General features: G+C 40.2%; 2 protein-coding genes across 2 annotated transcripts; both read right to left on the bottom strand.

Annotated features, from left to right (window-relative positions):
* Positions 1-100: 100 nt before the first annotated feature.
* Positions 101-5,301, bottom strand: prph (peripherin). Its single transcript, XM_086087153.1, has 9 exons — positions 4,685-5,301; positions 3,559-3,619; positions 3,186-3,281; positions 2,789-2,956; positions 2,581-2,706; positions 2,265-2,485; positions 2,131-2,183; positions 802-875; positions 101-728 (listed from the first exon to the last, which is right to left on the bottom strand). Exons 1-9 carry the CDS (start codon positions 5,230-5,232, stop codon positions 657-659), a joined length of 1,419 nt encoding a protein of 472 aa, XP_085943279.1. The 5' UTR covers positions 5,233-5,301; the 3' UTR covers positions 101-656.
* Positions 5,302-8,204: 2,903 nt separating this feature from the next.
* pmela (premelanosome protein a) lies at positions 8,205-18,633 on the bottom strand. The gene is made up of 12 exons (XM_086087740.1): positions 18,462-18,633; positions 16,478-16,573; positions 16,251-16,397; positions 15,851-15,985; positions 14,777-14,938; positions 14,409-14,693; positions 11,967-12,746; positions 10,870-11,031; positions 10,673-10,775; positions 10,096-10,301; positions 9,926-10,022; positions 8,205-8,665 (listed from the first exon to the last, which is right to left on the bottom strand). The coding sequence occupies exons 1-12, from the start codon at positions 18,520-18,522 to the stop codon at positions 8,521-8,523; spliced, it is 2,379 nt and encodes a 792-aa protein (XP_085943866.1). The 5' UTR covers positions 18,523-18,633; the 3' UTR covers positions 8,205-8,520.
* Between the last annotated feature and the right edge of the window lie 1,483 nt (positions 18,634-20,116).

The following is a 20,116-nucleotide window of genomic DNA, read 5'->3' as shown; positions in this document are numbered from 1 at the left end:
ACCATCTCCACTTCTCAGCTCCACTGGAATAACTCATTTGCTTCATTTTCCTCACAGCATGCCACATTTCACATGAAGAAATTGAGGCAGAGACATTAGACTTGCTCAAGGTCAATTTATTTGCAATTATGTCATAACTTGTCATTTTTTCCATGTTTCTCTTTTTCTTCTTCTTTTGATATACTATATTGGGTAGTGGTACGGGTAGACAGCAAAGCCTCTGGAATGTGATATTTTTTTTTTTTATGTATCTACCGAGAACTGTTTGTAAAGCTATTATGCAAATTGATGCTCTTCTTCTTCTTTTTCACTGCTGTTAAGCACAAAGCGAGCTACAAACATGTGGCCATCAAAGGATTCCATGGGATTGCACTGCAAATAAAGGCCTCATCTGGTATATTGATCGGGTTACAAGTTCTGCTTTGTCACACAGATGACACAGCTGTGTTTTGAACCAGCTGGGTGGCTTGAATAGCACCAAAGTGACACACCAGTCAAAATGTATTCATTTAACATTGCGCCTGCATTTTGTTACTCTTTGCTAGACAATGAAACACTGAAGTTTTACTCTTTTTTTCTTTCTTTTTTTTATATCGATATATGCTTTTTCGTTATTGTCGTGGCACAGGCCTTCACATTATTGAATCAGGTTATTTTCAGTTGTCCTTGTCATCTTTATCAGTGTGGCCAGAATCTCTCTCGGTCTCCCTCTTGGATTCCTTCACCACCTGAAGGGAAAATTGGGTTAATACATTGAATGTTCTGACAATTTAGCACACTATAATATGAATATTATCATACCTCTCCGTCTCTAGTCTCAACTGTCTTTATCACCACAGTCCTCTTGGTGCCACTCTCTGGTCTGGGTTCGTAATCTGAATTATATAGATATCATTGTAATATCAAATTTATAGCATTTACAGTATTGACTAGCAACCAGTCCAGATAGCCTCTTGCATACCTGCAATCTTAATGAGGATAAGTACCATTGAAAATGTTTGCTTTTATAACATTTTATGTTATTTACTTTTTAACATTTGCATTTTTTAATTAGGTGATTGTAAAAATAAAAGACTGCCACACTCTTGTAGCATTCTGTACAGCGACAAGTGTTAGGACACAAGTGTGATATTGGTGCACGTTATAATATGAATAAAGTTCTCGTTATTGGACTTAACATTTTCCTGACAAAGATGGAGCTTTAGGCCACTGCCCTCACTCCTCTCTGATATGAATATTTTAACCCTATAAAGCCAAACAAATCATATTAAATACAAGACATTTTGAGCCCTCTATTTCATGAGTATAATATTTTTTCCCATTAAAACCCTGACGCATATGATCTGACACATGCATTGCACGGATGAGCCATTAGAGGGCAGTATCACCCAGCTAACGGTTTTCCCAGCGACCTTGCAAAATCGTCCCAATTGCAAAAGGAGAGACACCTATACTTGTTAATACTGTAGTGGGAAATGCTCTTTCTGATTTGTGGAAATACTAAAATGTTTGATATGTCTGTTTATTATTATATTTTTGACCGTTATGAACAGGGTTGGGGAATCCAGGTCCACAAAGTTAAAATCCTGCGTTAGCCACACGCAACTGGGAGGTAAACGAGCTCATGGAAGCGCCTGTTGAGTAGAAGCACCTGTGGCTAAAGTCAAACTGTTTCACGGTTTGTTCTCTCTGGACCTGGATTCCCCAACACTGGTTATAAATGTACAAATTGAAAGCATTGTGACCGGATGTATCAAATATGCCACAAATCAAAAGTCCTGTGTGGAAGTTGATTTTCAATTAGTTTTTGTTTGTTTCTTCAAAAGAAACAATAAATACTCTATTTACAAATAATCAGAATTGTCTCTCATATATTTCATGGTTCAGGCTTTATAGGGTTAAAACTGTGGTGATCAGAATAACTATTCTCGTCCACTGCCAGATTATTTTCATTCTACTGGACCTGCCTGGATGAATGACGATTTAATGAAATTTTAAAATGACTGTGGCGCTGTTGAATTCTGGTCAACTAATGCATTTAACCACTATGGCCTTCATTTACACTAGTAAACAGCAACTTACAGAACATGAGAACATTCTCTGTTGTTGGAATAGAAAACCAGAACTCACCACGATCACCAAAGTGATTTGTCATGCCCATATTGAGAAGAGGCATGGTGATCCTGAAAAAGAAATATAACCAACGTTTCAGGAGCACTCATTTATTGTTAAATATCATCACAACTAAGACAGCCCTCGCTTACCTGCTCTCCTCTCCCTCCAGCAGTTTACGATAAGTGGCAATTTCAATGTCCAGAGCCATCTTGACATTGAGGAGGTCCTGGTATTCCCGGAGGTGGCGAGCCATCTCGTCCTTCAGGTGGCGGATCTCATCCTCCAGTCTGCCTACGTTGTCTTGGTAGTTAGTAATTTCATTGGCGAACTGATCCTCCATGTCACGCATCTGCCTCAGGAGCGCTTCATTCTGACATCATGCAGTGAAATATCATCAAGGCTATAGTGTAATTATGAGGTCATGTAAAAGAAGAAGATCAAAAAAAAAAGAATTGCTGTCCTGACCGTGTTCTTCATCGCATCAATCTCACAGTTCAGGGACTGGATTTGCCTCCTGGACTCTGAGGACTCCTGTTTGGCCTGCTTCAGAGCATCGCCATTCCGCTTTGCAGATTCAGTCAAATCTGCAAACTACACACATACAGATATTAATATTAAGATTAAAATGCATCTTTGAGTGTGTGTTTTTGTGTTTATGTGTGTTGTTGGCTACCTTGGACTTGTACCAGTCATCGGATTCCTGCATGTTCTTCATAGCAATGGTCTCATACTGGGCCCTGATGTCCCTCAGAGCACCAGTGAGGTCTGGTCGGGTGCTGTGGTCCACGACCTCCATCCTCAGCTGTTGGGTCTGCACACTCACTTGAACGTCCTGGATTTCCTAAAATAAGTTAGAAAAGCTCAATTATTGTTGACCCATGAGCACAGCGAAGAACAATCACTCGTAATGCATTATACATTTTTTACTGATTGTCAAAATGAACTCACATGTTCTAATGAGAATAAATTGATTATATACTTCCAGTTTTCAGAATAGAAGAACTTTAAATTACGTTTTATTTTTATTTTTATTTTTTTTAAAGAATGACACATGTATAATCTGCACTTACTTCATCATGCATCTTCTTGAGGAATTCAATTTCATCCATCAGGGACTCAATCTTCCTCTCCAACTCCAGACGCGATATTGTGGCATCATCCACATCCTTGTTGTTGTAAAATGAAAAGAAATCGTATTTGTAGTAGTTAGGAAAAGTATGCATATATTCTTACCTCTAAACTTCAGTCTACTTGAAATAAAATTGTCATTGCATGTCATTGCATGTCATCCATGTTGAACATGATACATATTTTACATGATGAATATATGTATAGACGTAAATCAAGATGGAAGATATCGTTTTTGTAGTTTGGGTTTGAACTATATCATTTGTAACACCAGTCCTTGAACACACCCTGTATCTTTCGACATTGCGTGTTTACCTTGCGGAAGGCTGCAAGGTTATTTTCAGCATCTGCTCTCTTCTGGGCTTCTTCATCCAACCTAGGAGACACACGCACATTCTTTAAACTCACTACTAATCTTTTTCCACTAAGGGTAATAGCTGGGGAAAAAGGTACTCCGAATCAATTTGTTGATTCACTGTCCTGTAAAAGGTTTTTGGAAGTACGCCTCGTGGGAACACCAGCTGCTCCTTTTCCACTAATGCAGTTCAATAAGGTCACCATGTCTCTTGATAAGGTTAACTATGCTCCCCATCTTTTAATTCCCAGAAGAAATCTACAAAATGCTCTGTGAGCAAATTAAAATGACAACTGTATTTTATTTCTGACAGACTGGCTCCTAATGTATAGTTGCGGTAAACAATGCAGAAACACTTTTTTTGGTATTGTACATCACAATAAGAGACCAAAAAGTTTACTGGCCTCCCCTGCTTCGACTGATTCTCTGCCCATTTAGTTGATGAGGGCCGCTTCATCTGTCTTGTCTGGTTAAAATCATGCAGGGGCTGGACATTAAGTAGATTAGCGGGAAAACGTCACATGGCTACCTCATCTTTAATTCATGTTGGGTTATAGGGGGCCTTTTCTTCTAATGGGGTCTCTGGCACCATTTAATCAGCGCAAAGGGACAGGGAAAACTCACCTAATGGAATCACTGAGTCACATTGATTTTTTTTTCTCCCTCTGCTGCATCCATTTCCTCCCTGCTTCTTTACTGACCCCACCCTTTGTCTAGCCACTTCCCTCTGCTCGCCTGATGTATGCCATTGTTAATTAACATTAATCAGAGCATAGTGAATAAGCCATCTTACAACTGGAGTGATTGAGAGAGTAAGATGCCTTGCTTAAGGGCACCTTTGGGCCCTTTTGTTGTTTAAATTATTAATCAATCGCAACTGAGGAAATACGTCAGCACAAACCACACCTTGTTGCCTTTGCTAAGCAATGCGCTGATGTCGTGACCTGTAGCATGTCGCAGCTTGGGTGGGCCACGCCCTATCTATCTATCTTGCTCGGCTAGCAAGCTCTATCTATCTATCTATCTATCTATCTATCGATCGATCTATCTATCTATCTATCTATCTATCTATCTATTGGTACCAACCTCTGCTTGAGCAGGCCCAGGTCTTCAGCCAGGTTGTCCCTCTCCAGTTGGTACTGGTCCCTCTCCTTGCCGATGGCGTCCATCTGGCGTCGCAGCTCCCTCAGCTCGTCCTGGAAGATCTCAGTGGCGCGGTTGGGCTGGCCGTGCTGCTGCTGGCCTTTGAACTGGGTCAGCTCCTGCTGCAGTGCACCATTTTGCTGCTCCAGGTAGCGCACCTTCTCGATGAAGCTGGCGAAGCGGTCGTTGAGCTCCTGCAGCTCGACCTTCTCGTTGCTGCGGGTGGTGAGGAACTCCTGGTTGATGGCCTCGGCCAGGGTAAAATCCACCTTGTCATAGGTGAGACGTTGGGGCTGGACGCCGGGTCGGGAACGTTGTTGCTGGTAAGTGGTGGAGCGGGAGGACACCATGGGCGACGCGGAGCGCATGTAGCGACCCCCGGAGACGGACGGACGTGAGGACATGTTGGAGTAAGAGGACATGGAGATAGGATGTGGGCTCCCGAAGGTGCGCCTATAGGAAGTGGAGGAATGCATGGAAGAATGGCTCATGGTTGGTGTCTTGGGCGTATCTCTTAAGAGAGAGAAAAGTGATGAGGCTTGAAGACTGTCCTCAAGCCAGTGCTGGAGGTTTATATACTCGCACACTGGCTTGTGATTCCTCACCCCCGCCCTTCCTTTCCCCATCACTCTTCAGCATCTCGGCTCAGGCCACTCCCTTCCGCGCAGAGAGGGAGCACGCCTTGCCGTCCTTGCAGCACCACTTTCTGTCTGGACAGCTCCACCCTTTTGACAAGAGGACATTACATTACTGCTTCAATATCTAAATATGTCTCTTCCTCACGACCATCCCTTCCCTTCTCACGAGTCATGTTCTCTTTGTCGAGTAGGCACTGTCCATTTGAATTCTTTCATCCATATTCCGCACATGATTTCAGTCTCCCACTTGTAAAATCTTTGAGACTTTTAACAGTGTGCTCTCATGCTGATGGGATAGTTTGAAGTCAGTCTTGTTTCTTTCATTTTTTTTTTTTTTTTACATCCACTTATCTCCCTCCCTCTCGTTCTCTTTCCACTGCCTCTCCTTTTACAGTAATCCAATACTTAATTGACATCCTGGGCGTCTGTGGCACCGCCGTGACTCGGCAGTTATTCAATAGCTTTTATGCTATACGTTCAGTAATTCTCACTAGTCAAATATATCAGTGGGCATGAACAGGACTCACTTATGAAGATAATATCACAGCGTGGAGTTTAATGCATTTTGATTATAACTAATGAAGCTGAAACAGCACCACATATTTTGTAGATCTTATTGCAATTTACTGTAAACAGATTTTTCATCCCAGAGGTGAACTCGGTGTGAAAAGTTGACTGTTTTAATACTATACTATACTATACTATACTATACTATACTATACTATACTATACTATACTATACTATACTATACTATACTATGCTATGCTACGCTATATTATACTGTCTTCTTAATGCTAACATGAGAATGCACTAGTGTGCGCATCGAGATATTATTGATCCTTTGACTTTCTGGTTGGGTTAATGGGTTGGGCTGAGATGTGGCTTTATCGTCCTCTGCAGTGATGGATGTGTGTGGGTGCGCTCTCTAGTAATTTTAATTGGGCTGTCACCCAAGACTGAAGTTGACATCATTCTGAGCATGCTCAGTGGTTACTGGGTGTGGCGCGGCAGGATCAGCTCTGCTTTAAAATGTATTCATCACTATTTCTGTTGAAGTATCAGTATTGGGTTTCCTCTGGAGCATTTGCACAAAAATAACTCTCTCCTATTTCACTTCTTTTCCAAACTCACCATTTGATTGGCAAAACATTTTATTTTCCTCCATCTCATCCTGCATGCCTTCTACCACCAAGGTCTGGCATTGTGTGTTATAAATGACCCATGTCTGTCTTCGTTTTCTGAAATCTAATCAACCAGCATTGTGGTCTAGCATTCCCTTCCCCCTATATTCTTACTTTCTCTCTGCTCACAGCACATTTACTTTCTTGTCTTCACTTCTGTATTTTTATTTTCATTTTTATTTTTTATATTCAACTCCAAGGTGCATATACAGCCGTCTTTGAATGTGGTATCAGACTTTGGTGTGGCGCCAACACATTAAAAAACAGCACATTTAATGATTTTTTTTTTTTTTTGGGAGGACTCAGCTGTAGCTGCAGTAACACAACCCCTTGCCAAATGTTACCATTAGGGATTGATCCTCCTGCTTCCCAGAGAAACCCCAAAGGAACCATAAATCCAATCATAGAAAGGATCGGGCTACAATGTCTCGCAGTGTGTGCCCAGTTTCATATCTTAATGGGTATCTAGATATCAGCAACTTGGGGATATAACAACGGTATTGCCTTAGCGGGTATAAGAGCTTATAAAGCAACATGTATGGATGTCATGGTAAATGCACAGAGCTTTAAATAAGATAACAGCTTGAAATAAGGCATCATTTGCTAATCTGGTTTTGGCAGACATGGCATACAAATCATGGTACTGTACCTCTCTGGCATTGATTGAATCTTTGTGGCATGAATGAGGAAGCGTATGACTCGTCTGCAGGTTTAACCAAGCTGACGTTGTTGTCTGGGCTGTGAAAAATGATCACCAAAGCAGGGTGGTCGCATAGCCAGACGTATCCTTTGTTAAAAATGGAAACCAAGAGACCAATCATCAAGTAGTGATGATCAATGCAATATTGCAGTACTGGAAGATATGGAGCACATTTGAAAAACAAAACAAAAAGTAAGACAACAGCGAGGGAGATCATTGTGTAGCTTCAACAAGGTGCCTTCTGATGACAAATGCGTCACAATTATATCCAAATCAATCAAATCAGACATGAGGATTGAGGACAAAGCGCAACATCCTTATTAGCAAACGGACTCATGCAATTTGCTCACAATGTTATAAAGCTCATCATCTGTTAACAGTATTCGTGCCTGTCATTTGGCCTTCTTAATGAAATGTTTTTCCTACAGTGACGTCAACCTTACTTCCAGTGCCGCGGTGTGTCATGTGACAACCATGTTACTAACATGCAGACCTTTCAGAATGCCGCCTGACACACGCATACCAAGGTGTTGACGATCGCTACATTCTGCTCACAATCACGAATATTTGAAGAGGTTCTTTTTTGGAATAAAATAATATATTTTATTGATCATCATAGTGTGAAATAAGTTTTATTTTGAAAATGAGGCACACCCGCACGTGCATCCATATCATAGACTTGAATGGACCAACAATGCCACTTACTCGTCGTCGGCCCGTCGGAAGTACTGAAGCCATCAACAGCCATCTTAGTTTGCCACTCACAAAGTGCGCCAACTTTGAATGGTCGACGTAAACTGTGAAGTTCGTTCTTTGAGAAGTACTCATTACTCCATTACTGCTGTGATGACAGTGAAAAAATAACAGAAGTTGCCAGTAACAGTGGCAACGTAAAATGGCTGCCACAATTGTTAGTCCATCAAAAGAGAGGGACACAAACACGTTAAAATGATAAAGGTCCATTTTATTCACGTTACAATATCAGTGCTTTTGGGATATGGGACAATTGATTAAATTTGGAAGCAAGTAAGCAAATCTTGATTTTCCCATTGAGGTTATATTTACAATAAGGCCAAAAATAATGGCTCGTTTATACAAATATTGTAAGTCAAAATAAATATGTCAGACAACAAAATTGTTTACTTTTTTTCAGCTTCATAATGAGGTTGGTTCTCTTGTTTATTTCAAGGTGATCATAGAGTATATAGGTAAATACAGTATATGTCATTCAGACATTGAATGCATTAAGGTGTTTTTATTCACACAATCCTCCCCTGAAGCAGTGGGCGGCTCTCTCCAGGCGATTGTCGCATCAGCAAGTTCCACAGCAGCAAAGGCACTGACGTTACTGCTGAACTGCCGCCATTGTTGTCTTCGCTCAGGGGCTGGTACTGCTTGAAGCGTCTGGTGGAAGCCATATAGAGATGAGCGGTAATTAGATTTCACCTTACAGATGAGAACACTGCTTGAAAGACCAGCATAGATCCGGTTCAATTCAGAGGATTACATGAAAGTCAAATGTCACTTTCTTTGTGCGAAACTGGCTAGATTACAAAGATTTTGTTTTGTTCTGATGGGTAGACATTCCACCAAGACTGAACCAATTAAATTAGATTGAGAATTTATGTTTTTTTTTTTTTTTTATGACACCCATTCATCCATTTTCTAAGTTGCTTATTTTGTTGATGGTACTAAGAGGCTAACACCGTAAATGAATTGCCTGTCAATTTTAGGGCAAATGTGAATGGGGAATCGAGTTGGAATTGAGCCAGTCAGCTGCGTGAACCACTGCACTTCCAATGGCCTTGTTTATGACCCGAAGAAATAAATAACTACTTATCTTGTTCAATGTTGGCAGAAGGCCCTGGGCATCTTAGTGCATGAGGAATTCAGCTGCAATAAAGTTCACGATGTGAACCACTATACTACACTTGGCCCCATTTATAACATGAAATATATGATCAAGAAAAGATAATCGATGAATTTTTGCATCTGACCTAAAATAAATATGATGTTATTATTCATCCAAGTTATATTGTCCAACAGTAATGCACAATTCATTCAAAATTCCTTCCAACGTGTCTGCTTGCATCTTAGTCAAATCATGTTGAAATTTATTGCACTTATGTAGATTTTACTTATATGACTCCGGGGTAAATGTTCTAAATTTCACAAATTTCTTTTGACTGTTCCATCATTGACGTCACAAGTGACAAAAGTCTAAGCTCAGTCTATTTTCAAGTCTAGTGCAAAATGCAGTTTAACTGGGTGGAGCTTCCTTGTGGTATTTTGCTTGATAAGCGCAGATAGAATAGGCCATTTTACGCCGTTGTAGGATGGAATGCATCCAACTCCCAGCCAATTGAAGCGGCTCCCTTCATTCCCATTAAAATCATGGCAGTAGAAGTGAACACTTGCTTGATATTGCGGAAGCTAAAATGGACTCGCTGGGGTCCGAGAAATTAGATTGGCGCGCGCAAAGCAGCCGTATCCGCCGGAACACCGAGTCAGGCACAATGCGGTCCCAAGCATGCTAGACTGGACTCGGCCCGGCATGGGAATTATGTTGTGCATCTTTCTCCAAAAACAGGGCCCTAAATCTTGGCGAAGGTATTGAATCTTGGTTTCAGCTTTCATTTTAATGCCCAAAATCTGGTGACTCACCTATACATCAAACCGATACAGCACACCACGCAGGCAAGAACCATCACACCCAGGATTATGGCAGCAGTTCCAGCCGGGGAGCCACCAGAGGCTGTGACTGGAAGCAAATTACACAAATGAGTAAACAATTACATCAATGAGTGACTTTAACGAGTGTTTCATTCACGCACCTACTGCCACGCTGACACGAGCACTTGCCACTGCAAGACTGACATCATTGGTCAGGGAGACATTGAGGCAGAAAACGCCAGACTCGTTGAAGAACTGGCGCAGGACCATTTGGCAGTCAGGAGAGGGCGTGGCCGCGCTGCAGACAGTTTCCACTGGGGTGATACAGTCAGCATCCGAAACGACTGTGCAGACCTCACTTGGTAAACTAGGGGAAAGATCATTAGGTTAAAAAAAAATTCAACAATGTGATGTATCAGACATCCTGCATTCTTGGAGATTTACTATGAGAGAGATGTCAAAATAAAATTCCCTTCTTTTTTTTTCTTTTTTTGTTGTTGTTAATATATATATCCACAATTAAGTGAATCATGAATTCTGGCCCACTCTGTACAGCAGTTTTTATATTGGATCTATTTGCATGATTGTGATAATGTTGTAGCATGTGAGTGTAAACCTCTTCACCTTATTGAACAATTTGACTACATTGCATTTTATTTCTATTTTGGAGCTCACCAAAGACATTATGTAACTTCAGTGATAGAGCCATACCATGTTTTAATGCATATAATCCCTCACCTTCCTTGACAGCTAATTGTGACATCCACGGCATTCTGAACCAGCTCAGTTGCCAGTGACACGACATTGGACATCTGCACAATTTCGACACTTTCAATACCCTCTGTATGATCGGAAAAAGAGAGAGCATCATTAGCCTGTACTGTGTTTACTGAGCTACACAGAAGCGTAGACTTCTTTCAAGCGTCATAACTTACGGACGACATCGACAGAGGTGGCGAGGGAGCCGTAACGGTAGACCATGCAGTCGGCTGAAACTTCTGGTGCTTGTCTTTTGACAACAACAAGGGCAACTTGTGCTGGATCTACTTCTACCTCAGCTTGGACTTCCCCTTCGGTTAGAACCTCTTCAACCACAGCTGAAATCAAAGTTGCACAGTGGAGATTTTGCATTAAGACTGTTCGTAGTCTGTGTATAATTTAGTACATTTTCTTTGGATTAAATTTAAAAAGTACACAGATTTGAAGATGTATTACAAGCTGGATTTTTTTTTCTATTATGGTTATAGACCTACAGTATATTATTATATAGAGTACATTCTAAACGTGTCCCATAGTTCTTATATATATAGTTCTGGTTTTGGAGTGATTTGAGGTTCAGTGTGCACCAATGAACAAATTCTGCCTAGCAACAAGTGGCTACTCAAGTGTGACATGACCCCCTGCATACATGCAGTTTGGCACCCACAAATTCACTTATTCTTGAATTTTGTTTTTTTTAATATATATATTTTTTTTTTCTTTGAGAGACAAACCAAAGCATTTATTGGCAATTTATCACCACTTATCCACGTTTTTGGGGGGTTAAAATGTATATATGTACCTTATATAAATACATTTTTTAATTTTATGCATAATACAGTTGACCCGCGAAAATCTGCACATAACTGATACAAATGATAAATACTTAAAAAATAAATATCAATATAAATTTTTTACATTTTTATATTAAAACAATAATTTTATTATACAGGTATTTTTATTTTTACATTTAAAAAACCTTTATATTTATATTTTTTTACTTTTTATATGTAAATCTGCATATAATTGAAGCCCATTATAAATACATTTAAAACATATAAATATATGTATTTTTATCGTATCTATGGGCATCAATTCTAAGCAGATTTTGCGACCTTACTGTATTAAACTACTGCATTAAAAGCACACCAGACGGTAAAAGCAAATACTGTAGCTTTACAGCGTGTAGACTAGCTAAGTGCTGGTGGCCAATTATTTTCTAAATATTTTTTTTTTAAATCGCTTTTGTGATATAACGGTATTTTTAACACACCTTCTGGAGCTGCTGTCGCAACAGCAACGTCGTTGTCAGTCTCCGTAATTTCTGCCTCAGCATCAGCTGCTTCTGCTGCTTCTGCTCCTTCTACAGCGGCGCTCTCAGTGGCAGCAGGGGCTACAATATTATCAGCGGGGGCTTCTGTTTCAGTCTGGACCACCTCCGCAGCATCCTCAGCAGCAGCAGCCACCACCACAGCTTCTTCTTCTGCGGCTACGGTAACTTCAGGAACTCCTGGGAGGGCTGTGGCTGCTACATCTACTGCAGTTTCTTCTCCCTCTGCGACTGGGGCGACGGTAGCGCCTGCGTCAACCACGGGCACATTCTCTGCAGCTTCATCCACAGCAGCGGCTTCAACCTCTGTTGTGTCTGTTGCCACCTCGCCGGCGGCAGCATCCACAGCAGCGGCTTCAACCTCTGTTGTGTCTGTTGCCACCTCGCCGGCGGCAGCATCCTCAGCAGCGACGTCAGCCTCTGCGGCGGGAGCAACAGTGGCGGCTGGATCGAGCTCTGCCGGCGCAGCGGCTGCGTCAATCGCCGCAGGTGCTGCTGAGACAGCTTCTACTTCTTCCGCTCCACCATCAACTGCGGCCTCCGTGTCATCTGTGTTGGTTGCGGCTTCGGCCGGCTCCACAGAGGCCTCGACAGGAGTGGCGTCGGGGACTGGCTCATCGGCTGCTGCTGCTGGGTCAGTGTCAGGGGCAGGTACGTCTGCCGCTGCTGGGGCAGCCGCTGGGGTCACAACTACAGCTGGTACAACAGGGGCAACAGGTGCTCCTGACGGAAAAGTGCAGTGTCAGCTTCAAAGTGTAGTTCAATTCAGCTATGACATTAGAATTATAAAAACATTTTTTATCTCATGTGAATCCAATACATGTAAATGATTAAACTAGAAATGTTCACTTACGTGTATGTTTACGTTAAATTACAGCCCATTAAATGCATAGACGTTTTGACACAGTCTAAATACGGTATTCTGGTTAATATTGCTTTAGCGGAATATGAGTTAAGCAGAAAAATACAGCAGTTTCTATCAATATCAGAAGGCAGCCATTTTGCCATTTACTGTCGAGTGAAAATGACATCACAGTTACTCAGGTCTCAGGTAACAACCAATCACAGCTCAGCTTCAGAAAACAGGTGAGCTGTGATTGGTCGTTGCCTGAGCCCTGAGCAACTGTGATGTCATCTTCAGTCGACAGCAAGTGGCAAAATGGCCGCCCCCTGAGATGGACAAAAAAACGGCTGGATTTTGCTTCATAACGCATATTCCACAAATGTAATATTAATCAGAATGTCATGTTTAGACTAGCGAGGTCACGTATAACATACTGTATTGTCAAGAAATGTTTAAGGTTGACTTCCCCTTTAAGCCAACGCCAAGTCATAAACATACAGTATAGTACACACATATTGTGTTTTACAACCATATTTAACCATATTTATGTACCAATGGATGAAACAGTGAAGCATGTGTGACGTCATGGCCCTCCATGGTTTTCTTTCTAGAACCAGGTTCTGGGGAATGGGTCCATTGTAACGATCTTGAAAAGGTGTCATGGGAAAGCAACCACATAGAGCGGAACCAGGCTATTTCAGGGTAGAATCGATAAATTGGAAACTGGGCTTTAGGGTCACAGGGGAGCTAAAACATATCCCAACTGACTTTGGGCATACTTGAACTCTTTTACCGCCAAAAAGGTTAAATGACGTATACTAAAATCCCAATGAATGTCGCCAAAAACAGCGGCGCTGGTTTGTGAATGGGGTTTGTGAAATCCAAAAACACAGATGGCAGCATTGTATCTCTTTTCAATGGGCTCCCCGTGTATCAAATTACATGAAAACATGGCGGATCTTAGGAAATGGAACGTTTTCAAGGACGACGTGAATGATCAAAGCGTTTGTCGCATTAAATCTAATTCACCCGAGCGTCACTAAACAAAAAAATATTAGTGTCAAAGTCACTGTTGTGCAGAAAAAGTATCTTTTCACAAAAAGCTCATTTTCTCCTTATTTTTTCAGTTTTCACTCGATGTCACTCAAATTAATAAAGAACGGAACAAGGTAGAGTTTTTTTTCCTAATGAAAGAATTAAATCCAATCTTTCATATGGTATCCACCATGTTTAGTCATACAAAATTATATTTGCTTTGAAAGATGAGTAAAAATGCTCAAAATCGGCTGGCACTGTCTGGGTTGTTTTTTTTGGATAACGTTTGGCAATAAAAGAGTTAAAGTGTAAAAAGTGTGCACTTAACCTATGAGATTTTTTGTTAAGCAGGGCCATTATTTTTTATAGCCTAGACAAGAATTTTAATGCAGCTGCAGTGTATCTAGCGTAATGACGAGTGTGCCATAAAACCCATCATGTTGCTCGCGTACTAATAGCCTGTGACCCACCCACCTTCACGAGTGTTAACAGTTCCACAATCTTACCAGCAGAGGGGTTTACGCAACCATTGGAGATGCTCGCCATCAGCACCACTTGAGGTTTGAAGGTCCCGACTGTGAGGTACGTGTGCGTTACAGTGCGCTCCCTGGAGATGAGCGTCCCGGTGCTGTCTCCAAAGTCCCAGCTGAAGCTGATATCAGCACTAGTCAAGTACTGGCTGGGATCATGAAGGTTGACGTTGAAAGCAATGGCCCGGTTCTGGATGAAGTTTGAGTCATCTTGGTTTATGTCATTGACTTGAGCCAGGGATACAGTGAAGGGAACCTGGTCTAAGGATGAAGGGATATAGTACAGATGTAATTATGACACATAGGATAATGTTAGAAAGGTTCCATGTGGTTCGATGTGACACCTGTGATGGTGAAGACGGTGGAGGCGTAGCCAAGGGGGATGAACTTGTTTTTTCCGCGGCAGTGATAGATGACAACTTCCATGCTGTAGGAGCCCAGGGAGACATCATCTGCTGAGATGGTGAGCGAAGACGAGGGTCCGTCTGCCACCTGCCAGTACTTTCCTGAAACATGTTATCATACATTAGATATAGTGTATTGTCTCTCTAACCCAATCTACTTTTTTGGCAAAAATGAAATTGCAGTACATCAGGATATATTGTTGTAAGGCGGTAAAGATATTGCCACAATTCCAAAGGATATTGGTAATGACAATCCAAAGCAGGAGTGAGGAGTGGGAAATGAAGGATTAGATACAACTTTACAATGGAGTATTTTGTTCCTCTGAAACTAGTGCAGCCAGTCTAGTTTTTCAAAATGTCATAGTTTGATATTTTTACTGCAATAGTCTAGGGATAGACTGATTATCGGCTGGGCCGAACGTAGCAAATTTGGGGTTTTCATCAAGAATTTATATGATGTTCACAAACAGTTTTTACTTGCGGCAAAGACATTTCAAACATATTCAGACATTTTTTCATTGTCTGCAAAGATCTTTTGAAACCTTTTACAAACCCTGACAAAAAAAAACCAAATTAGCTACATTCACATGTATTTGTCGCTCAGTGAGATACAGGGAACTTTTCATTTATGGATTTATTAAAATTTCCACTTTATAAAAAATGATGCTGACACTGGGAACTCTCTACACTTTAAAAAAAAAAATTTAAAGTAAGAAATTATGTTGAAATTTTAAAAAACTTTAGGTAACTATTTACTTGCTCAGTTTTTAATTTAGCTTATCACATGCTGGTGCAAATTTTGGTATCATAAAAAAAGAAGCTGTCAATTCATTATATGTTTAAAATTAAATGAAAAAGTATTTTGTTTTCATTTTGACGCTATCATATTTTCTCTTTTACTGCAAATGAATATCGGCTTGAAATATCGGTTATCTGTCTCCTTGACTACTAATAATCGGTATCAGAGTCGGCCTTGAAAAAAAAAACATCGGCCTATCACTACAATAGTCTTACCCCATGTCTTCCAAACATACACGTAGCGGGGCTTCCTGTCCTGGGTCCTGGTGAAAGGCGAGCCATCAGGGAAAACCCCAGCCAACTGATTGCTTTGGTCTGCATACACAGCCTGGCCTGCCTGATACTGTTGACCTGCAATGTTCACCATGTTACTTACCACATTTAGCCACTTTGTATACAGGAGGGGCAGAATATCAAAAACATATCTAAGTGCAATTGTATTCCACTACAAACTCCAATAAAAACATACTGTTAAATGAATCATTCTTTCAGAATATCTGAAACTGAACAATATTATTTTGTGTTTGTATTTCTTTAGATTGCACTACAGTTTGAGATGTTTAATTGTTTGTTGTTGTAGCATGTCACGATGAAACAACTCGATTGATGGACTTACCATCAATGGTGCAGTTACGAGCCCAGACCACCTGCCCATCGGCGAGCACGGTTTGATTTGGAGGGAAAACCAGATTAATACTAAAAGTTGATTTTGCTCCAATCAGTGTGGGAGCATCGTTCTTCAGATCAAATGCAACTGGACCACCTGAAGTAGACAAAAATAATAACTTAACATTGTTTATGTTGTCACAACTTGTCACTTGTGAGAGAATGAATTGTCCTCACCAGACCAACAATTTCTGAATCTTGGGTCTCCGTCCTTCCACACGGGATACATGCGGGAGTTCCATGAGCGGTAACGTGTGAACTGACTTCGAGACACTGGAAGAAGAATTGATCAATGACTTAATTAAAAGCAATCAGTTAAAACTTTAAAACATTGCAATATACTTTAAAGGGAAAATCAACCTTAAACATTTCTTGACAATAATATGTTGTATGTGACCTCACTAGTCTAAACATGACATTCTGATTAATGTTACATTTGTGAAATATGAGTTATGCAGCAAAATCCAATCGTTTTGATCCTTCTCAGGAGGCGGCCATTTTGCCACTTGCTGTCGACACATACCATCACAGTTGCTCAGGGCTCAAGCAATGACCAATCACAGCTCACCTGTTTTCTGAAGCTGAGCTGTGATTGGTTGTTACTTGAGATCTGCGCTAACTATGATGTCATTTTCACCTGAAAGCAAGTGGCAAAATGGCCGCCTTGTGATATTGATAAAAACTGCTGGATTTTGCTGCTTAATTCATATTCCACTAACCCAATATTAACCAGAATACCGCATTTAGACTAGTAGGGCTGCATAGAACATATTGCTGTCAACAATATATATATATTTTTTATTTTTTTATTTTTTTATTTTTTTGGGGGTTGACTACCCCAAAACGGCATGTTACGTCATAAAAGAGAGCAAGCCCTTTTTAACCCTTCTGTTTAATGGGCACTAGGTGGCGGCGTGGTACTGTCACTTGCCTACGATGCATGTTGGTGTGGGTTCACTTCCCCACCTGGGGGACCATGTTTGTATGTGTAAGTACAAAAAAAAATAAAAGCACTTTAGATTAGTTGATAATGTGTAAAAATAACTCCTACACATGTGGACTGACCAACAGAATGGATTTTTGACAAATAAATACATTTACCAAATTGTGACTTATGAGTTTGGCCAGCAATATGTAGATATTGAAAATAAAAAGGTTTGAGTATGTACACCTTCTGTATTTGACTACATAAAGGTACTATATAGGTAACCACATTTTAAACCCAGATATGGATAGTAAATGATAAATGGACTGCTTTTTGTATAGTTATAGTACCTAATTATTCGTTCCCATACACCTGCCTAGAGAGGCCAAAGAGAACAAGAATTTGAGGAGAGCGGGGGTTTCGGGCAGTGCAAATCACACGGTCTGCAATCCCCCTCAAGCCTTTTCTTGTGACCATCAGCTGAGCAGCAACATCAGTAATCTTCCCTCCAAGAATGAGGGTTCACACACCCTTGCGTCTGTGTGTGTGTGTGTGCGCGTGGGTGCGTCTGTGAATGCGTGTATTTGGCTCACAGTTTGACAAATTGTGGTTGATGGACCTCCAGATAATCAGTGTCATGTTTTATTTACACAGTGATGGAACCATGACAGTGTATATAATTTATTTTGAGAATTACTGGAGCGGTCCATATGTTGTAGAAAGTTTGTTACATGTAAATATACTTAGTTGAAAATCAATATTGATGTTAGCGCTGATGAAAACATGTAAGCTTCTACGCAATAAAAATTATAGTTATATTGTGTGTCTTCATGAATTAAATGTTGTGTCTTTTTCCCCGTCATTTTTAATATACTTATTTTCTCACACTTAAAATAAGAGTGACTAGTGAATAGTTCTAGATTTCATTTCATCGATCTATCTATGTGGCCAACTAGCTATAATACAGTAGCTACCTGCGTTTTCATGTTTTGGTTGTGCCAGTGTGACACAAGGTGTGAAATGTAAAATTTCTTCCCTCAATTCGTTGTCCAAACAAATGTAATCAAGTCAAGCCGCATGCTTCATGTGTGAAATCATATTAGTCATGGTAATTAGCAACACTTGCTTGTTTATTTTTACTAAAGAACCACATCAGCCTAATAGATGATGTCATGCGCTTACAAAAGCAGAAAATATGAAATCACAAATTTGACCAAAATGAATTATTTGACTTACTTTGTGCAGTGGTAGAGGTCAAGGCCAGAGCCATCATCAGCAGTAACACCGGAGTCTTCATCCTGTCTTGGGTTGTGTCTCTCGTCCCAGAACCCGGACCTCACCAACCGCTCCTAAGCCCAAACGCAACGCCCAAAGAGACTTTGGAAAAGGTCCTTTCACTCTTTTTAAGACGCTGCTGAACCTGAATTAACATAAACATACTTCTATCCTCTGACATCACTGCTTGCCTGTAAGCAGGCACCGCCCCCCTTTTTACACAACTCTAAAAGTCATTTTTATATTCTTTTGTGCTTATTTGGAAGTGTAGTCACCACATCAAATACAAATTAGTACAGACTTTGGTGCATTTTAACTTACATATCAATTTTAGTTTAAAAGTAATATATTAATATTCACAATTTCACTATACAGTCGTTTTTTTCTCTCTATGTTACTGATAAATGGGTAGGAATGTGCAGCAGATGTTTGTCATCAACCAAAAAATATTCAAGAATTTAAAAAAATTATTAAAAAAACGTAGAAATTTAGAAAAAAATAATACAAGATTTAAATATGCCAACAAGTCGTCATGATGAGATTTGAAGTCATCAGGATAAGATTTGATGTTGTCATGACAACTTAAGATCTCATCATAATACATTTTAATTTCACCTTCTCTTAGGTGCCCATAAGAGCTCTGAATGTTTTTTTTTTTACTATTATGTAAATTCCCAAATCCCAAATATTTGGGGGGACTAACTATATTGTTGCATTTTAATTTTTGTACATCCTCAGTTTCTTAGTCAGGTGTTTTGCAAGGCACTTTGAACATGTAATCATGTGTAGTTGTTAAAAAAAACATTACATTAGTTTTTAAAGGTTATTTTTGAACAATACATTTTATTTATTGTTCTTGACTTCGATGAAAGTGAGCCAACGACTTAGCAAAAATAGGAAAATATGGGTCCAAGTGTGTCAGCAGCTGAGAATAACTGTTTTAGGTGAGTTGGAGATTTAAATGATAATTTCCCACACATTACACATTAAGATATCATGCCTGTGTGTGACATATGACTCTTCAGCTATGTGTGCATGGGTGTCACAGGATGAAAGGGCAAAAGCCAAATCAATAGAGCTCATTTATTTCCTCAGCCATCTTACCAAACTCTGGTTCTCCACCTTAGGCTACTCTTACAATCCTTCACCAGAAGCACAGGCGCACTCGTGCTACTCGTGCTCCATTTGCTAGGTCAATTCTCCGTTCTGACGTAGTTTCATTTATAAGAAAACAAGTATTCATTTATGCCGGAATTACTATATTTCAATTCACTCTAAAATTATTCACACATCGTCCAGGGATATTTCATCCGTCTACGTCACCACAATGGATCTGAAATAAGACAATTAAGATGTGTTTGATGCTGACCAATGCCACAAAACATACTATACAGGGTGGTGCTTTTTGGTGTAGATGGACATTAAACACAGCACAAAAGCAACTAAAGACAATTTGAAGGTAAAGAAATTGAAGATTATTCAATGGCCCAATTCTGTGGCCCGTTAAAGTTATTTTCACATATTATAGATAAAATGAAGGCAGCAACAGCAAAGACTAGGCAAAACATATCCAGGGCATGAGTCAATAACTGCAAGAGATTTTCAAATATAGTTCC

The sequence above is a fragment of the Leptonotus elevatus genome, chromosome 10 (assembly GCF_054856555.1).
Source record: "Leptonotus elevatus isolate MCC_2025b chromosome 10, RoL_Lele_1.0, whole genome shotgun sequence".
In the NCBI taxonomy this organism is placed as follows: Eukaryota; Metazoa; Chordata; class Actinopteri; order Syngnathiformes; family Syngnathidae; genus Leptonotus; species Leptonotus elevatus.
Note: the sequence above shows the minus strand (reverse complement) of the source record. Positions and strands in the feature narration are given on the sequence as shown.

Coding starts and splice junctions, on each gene's coding strand:
- prph (XM_086087153.1), bottom strand. CDS start 5,232: ATGAGCCATTCTTCCATGCATTCCTCCACTTCCTATAGGCGCACCTTC. Junction 3,282..3,558: donor ACCTTGCAGCCTTCCGCAAG/GTAAACACGCAA, acceptor TACAACAACAAG/GATGTGGATGATGCCACAAT. Junction 729..801: donor TTGAGACTAGAGACGGAGAG/GTATGATAATAT, acceptor TTTTCCCTTCAG/GTGGTGAAGGAATCCAAGAG.
- pmela (XM_086087740.1), bottom strand. CDS start 18,522: ATGAAGACTCCGGTGTTACTGCTGATGATGGCTCTGGCCTTGACCTCT. Junction 10,023..10,095: donor TCGTGTCAGCGTGGCAGTAG/GTGCGTGAATGA, acceptor ATTTGCTTCCAG/TCACAGCCTCTGGTGGCTCC. Junction 8,666..9,925: donor TGTATCGGTTTGATGTATAG/GTGAGTCACCAG, acceptor GGCTTCCACCAG/ACGCTTCAAGCAGTACCAGC.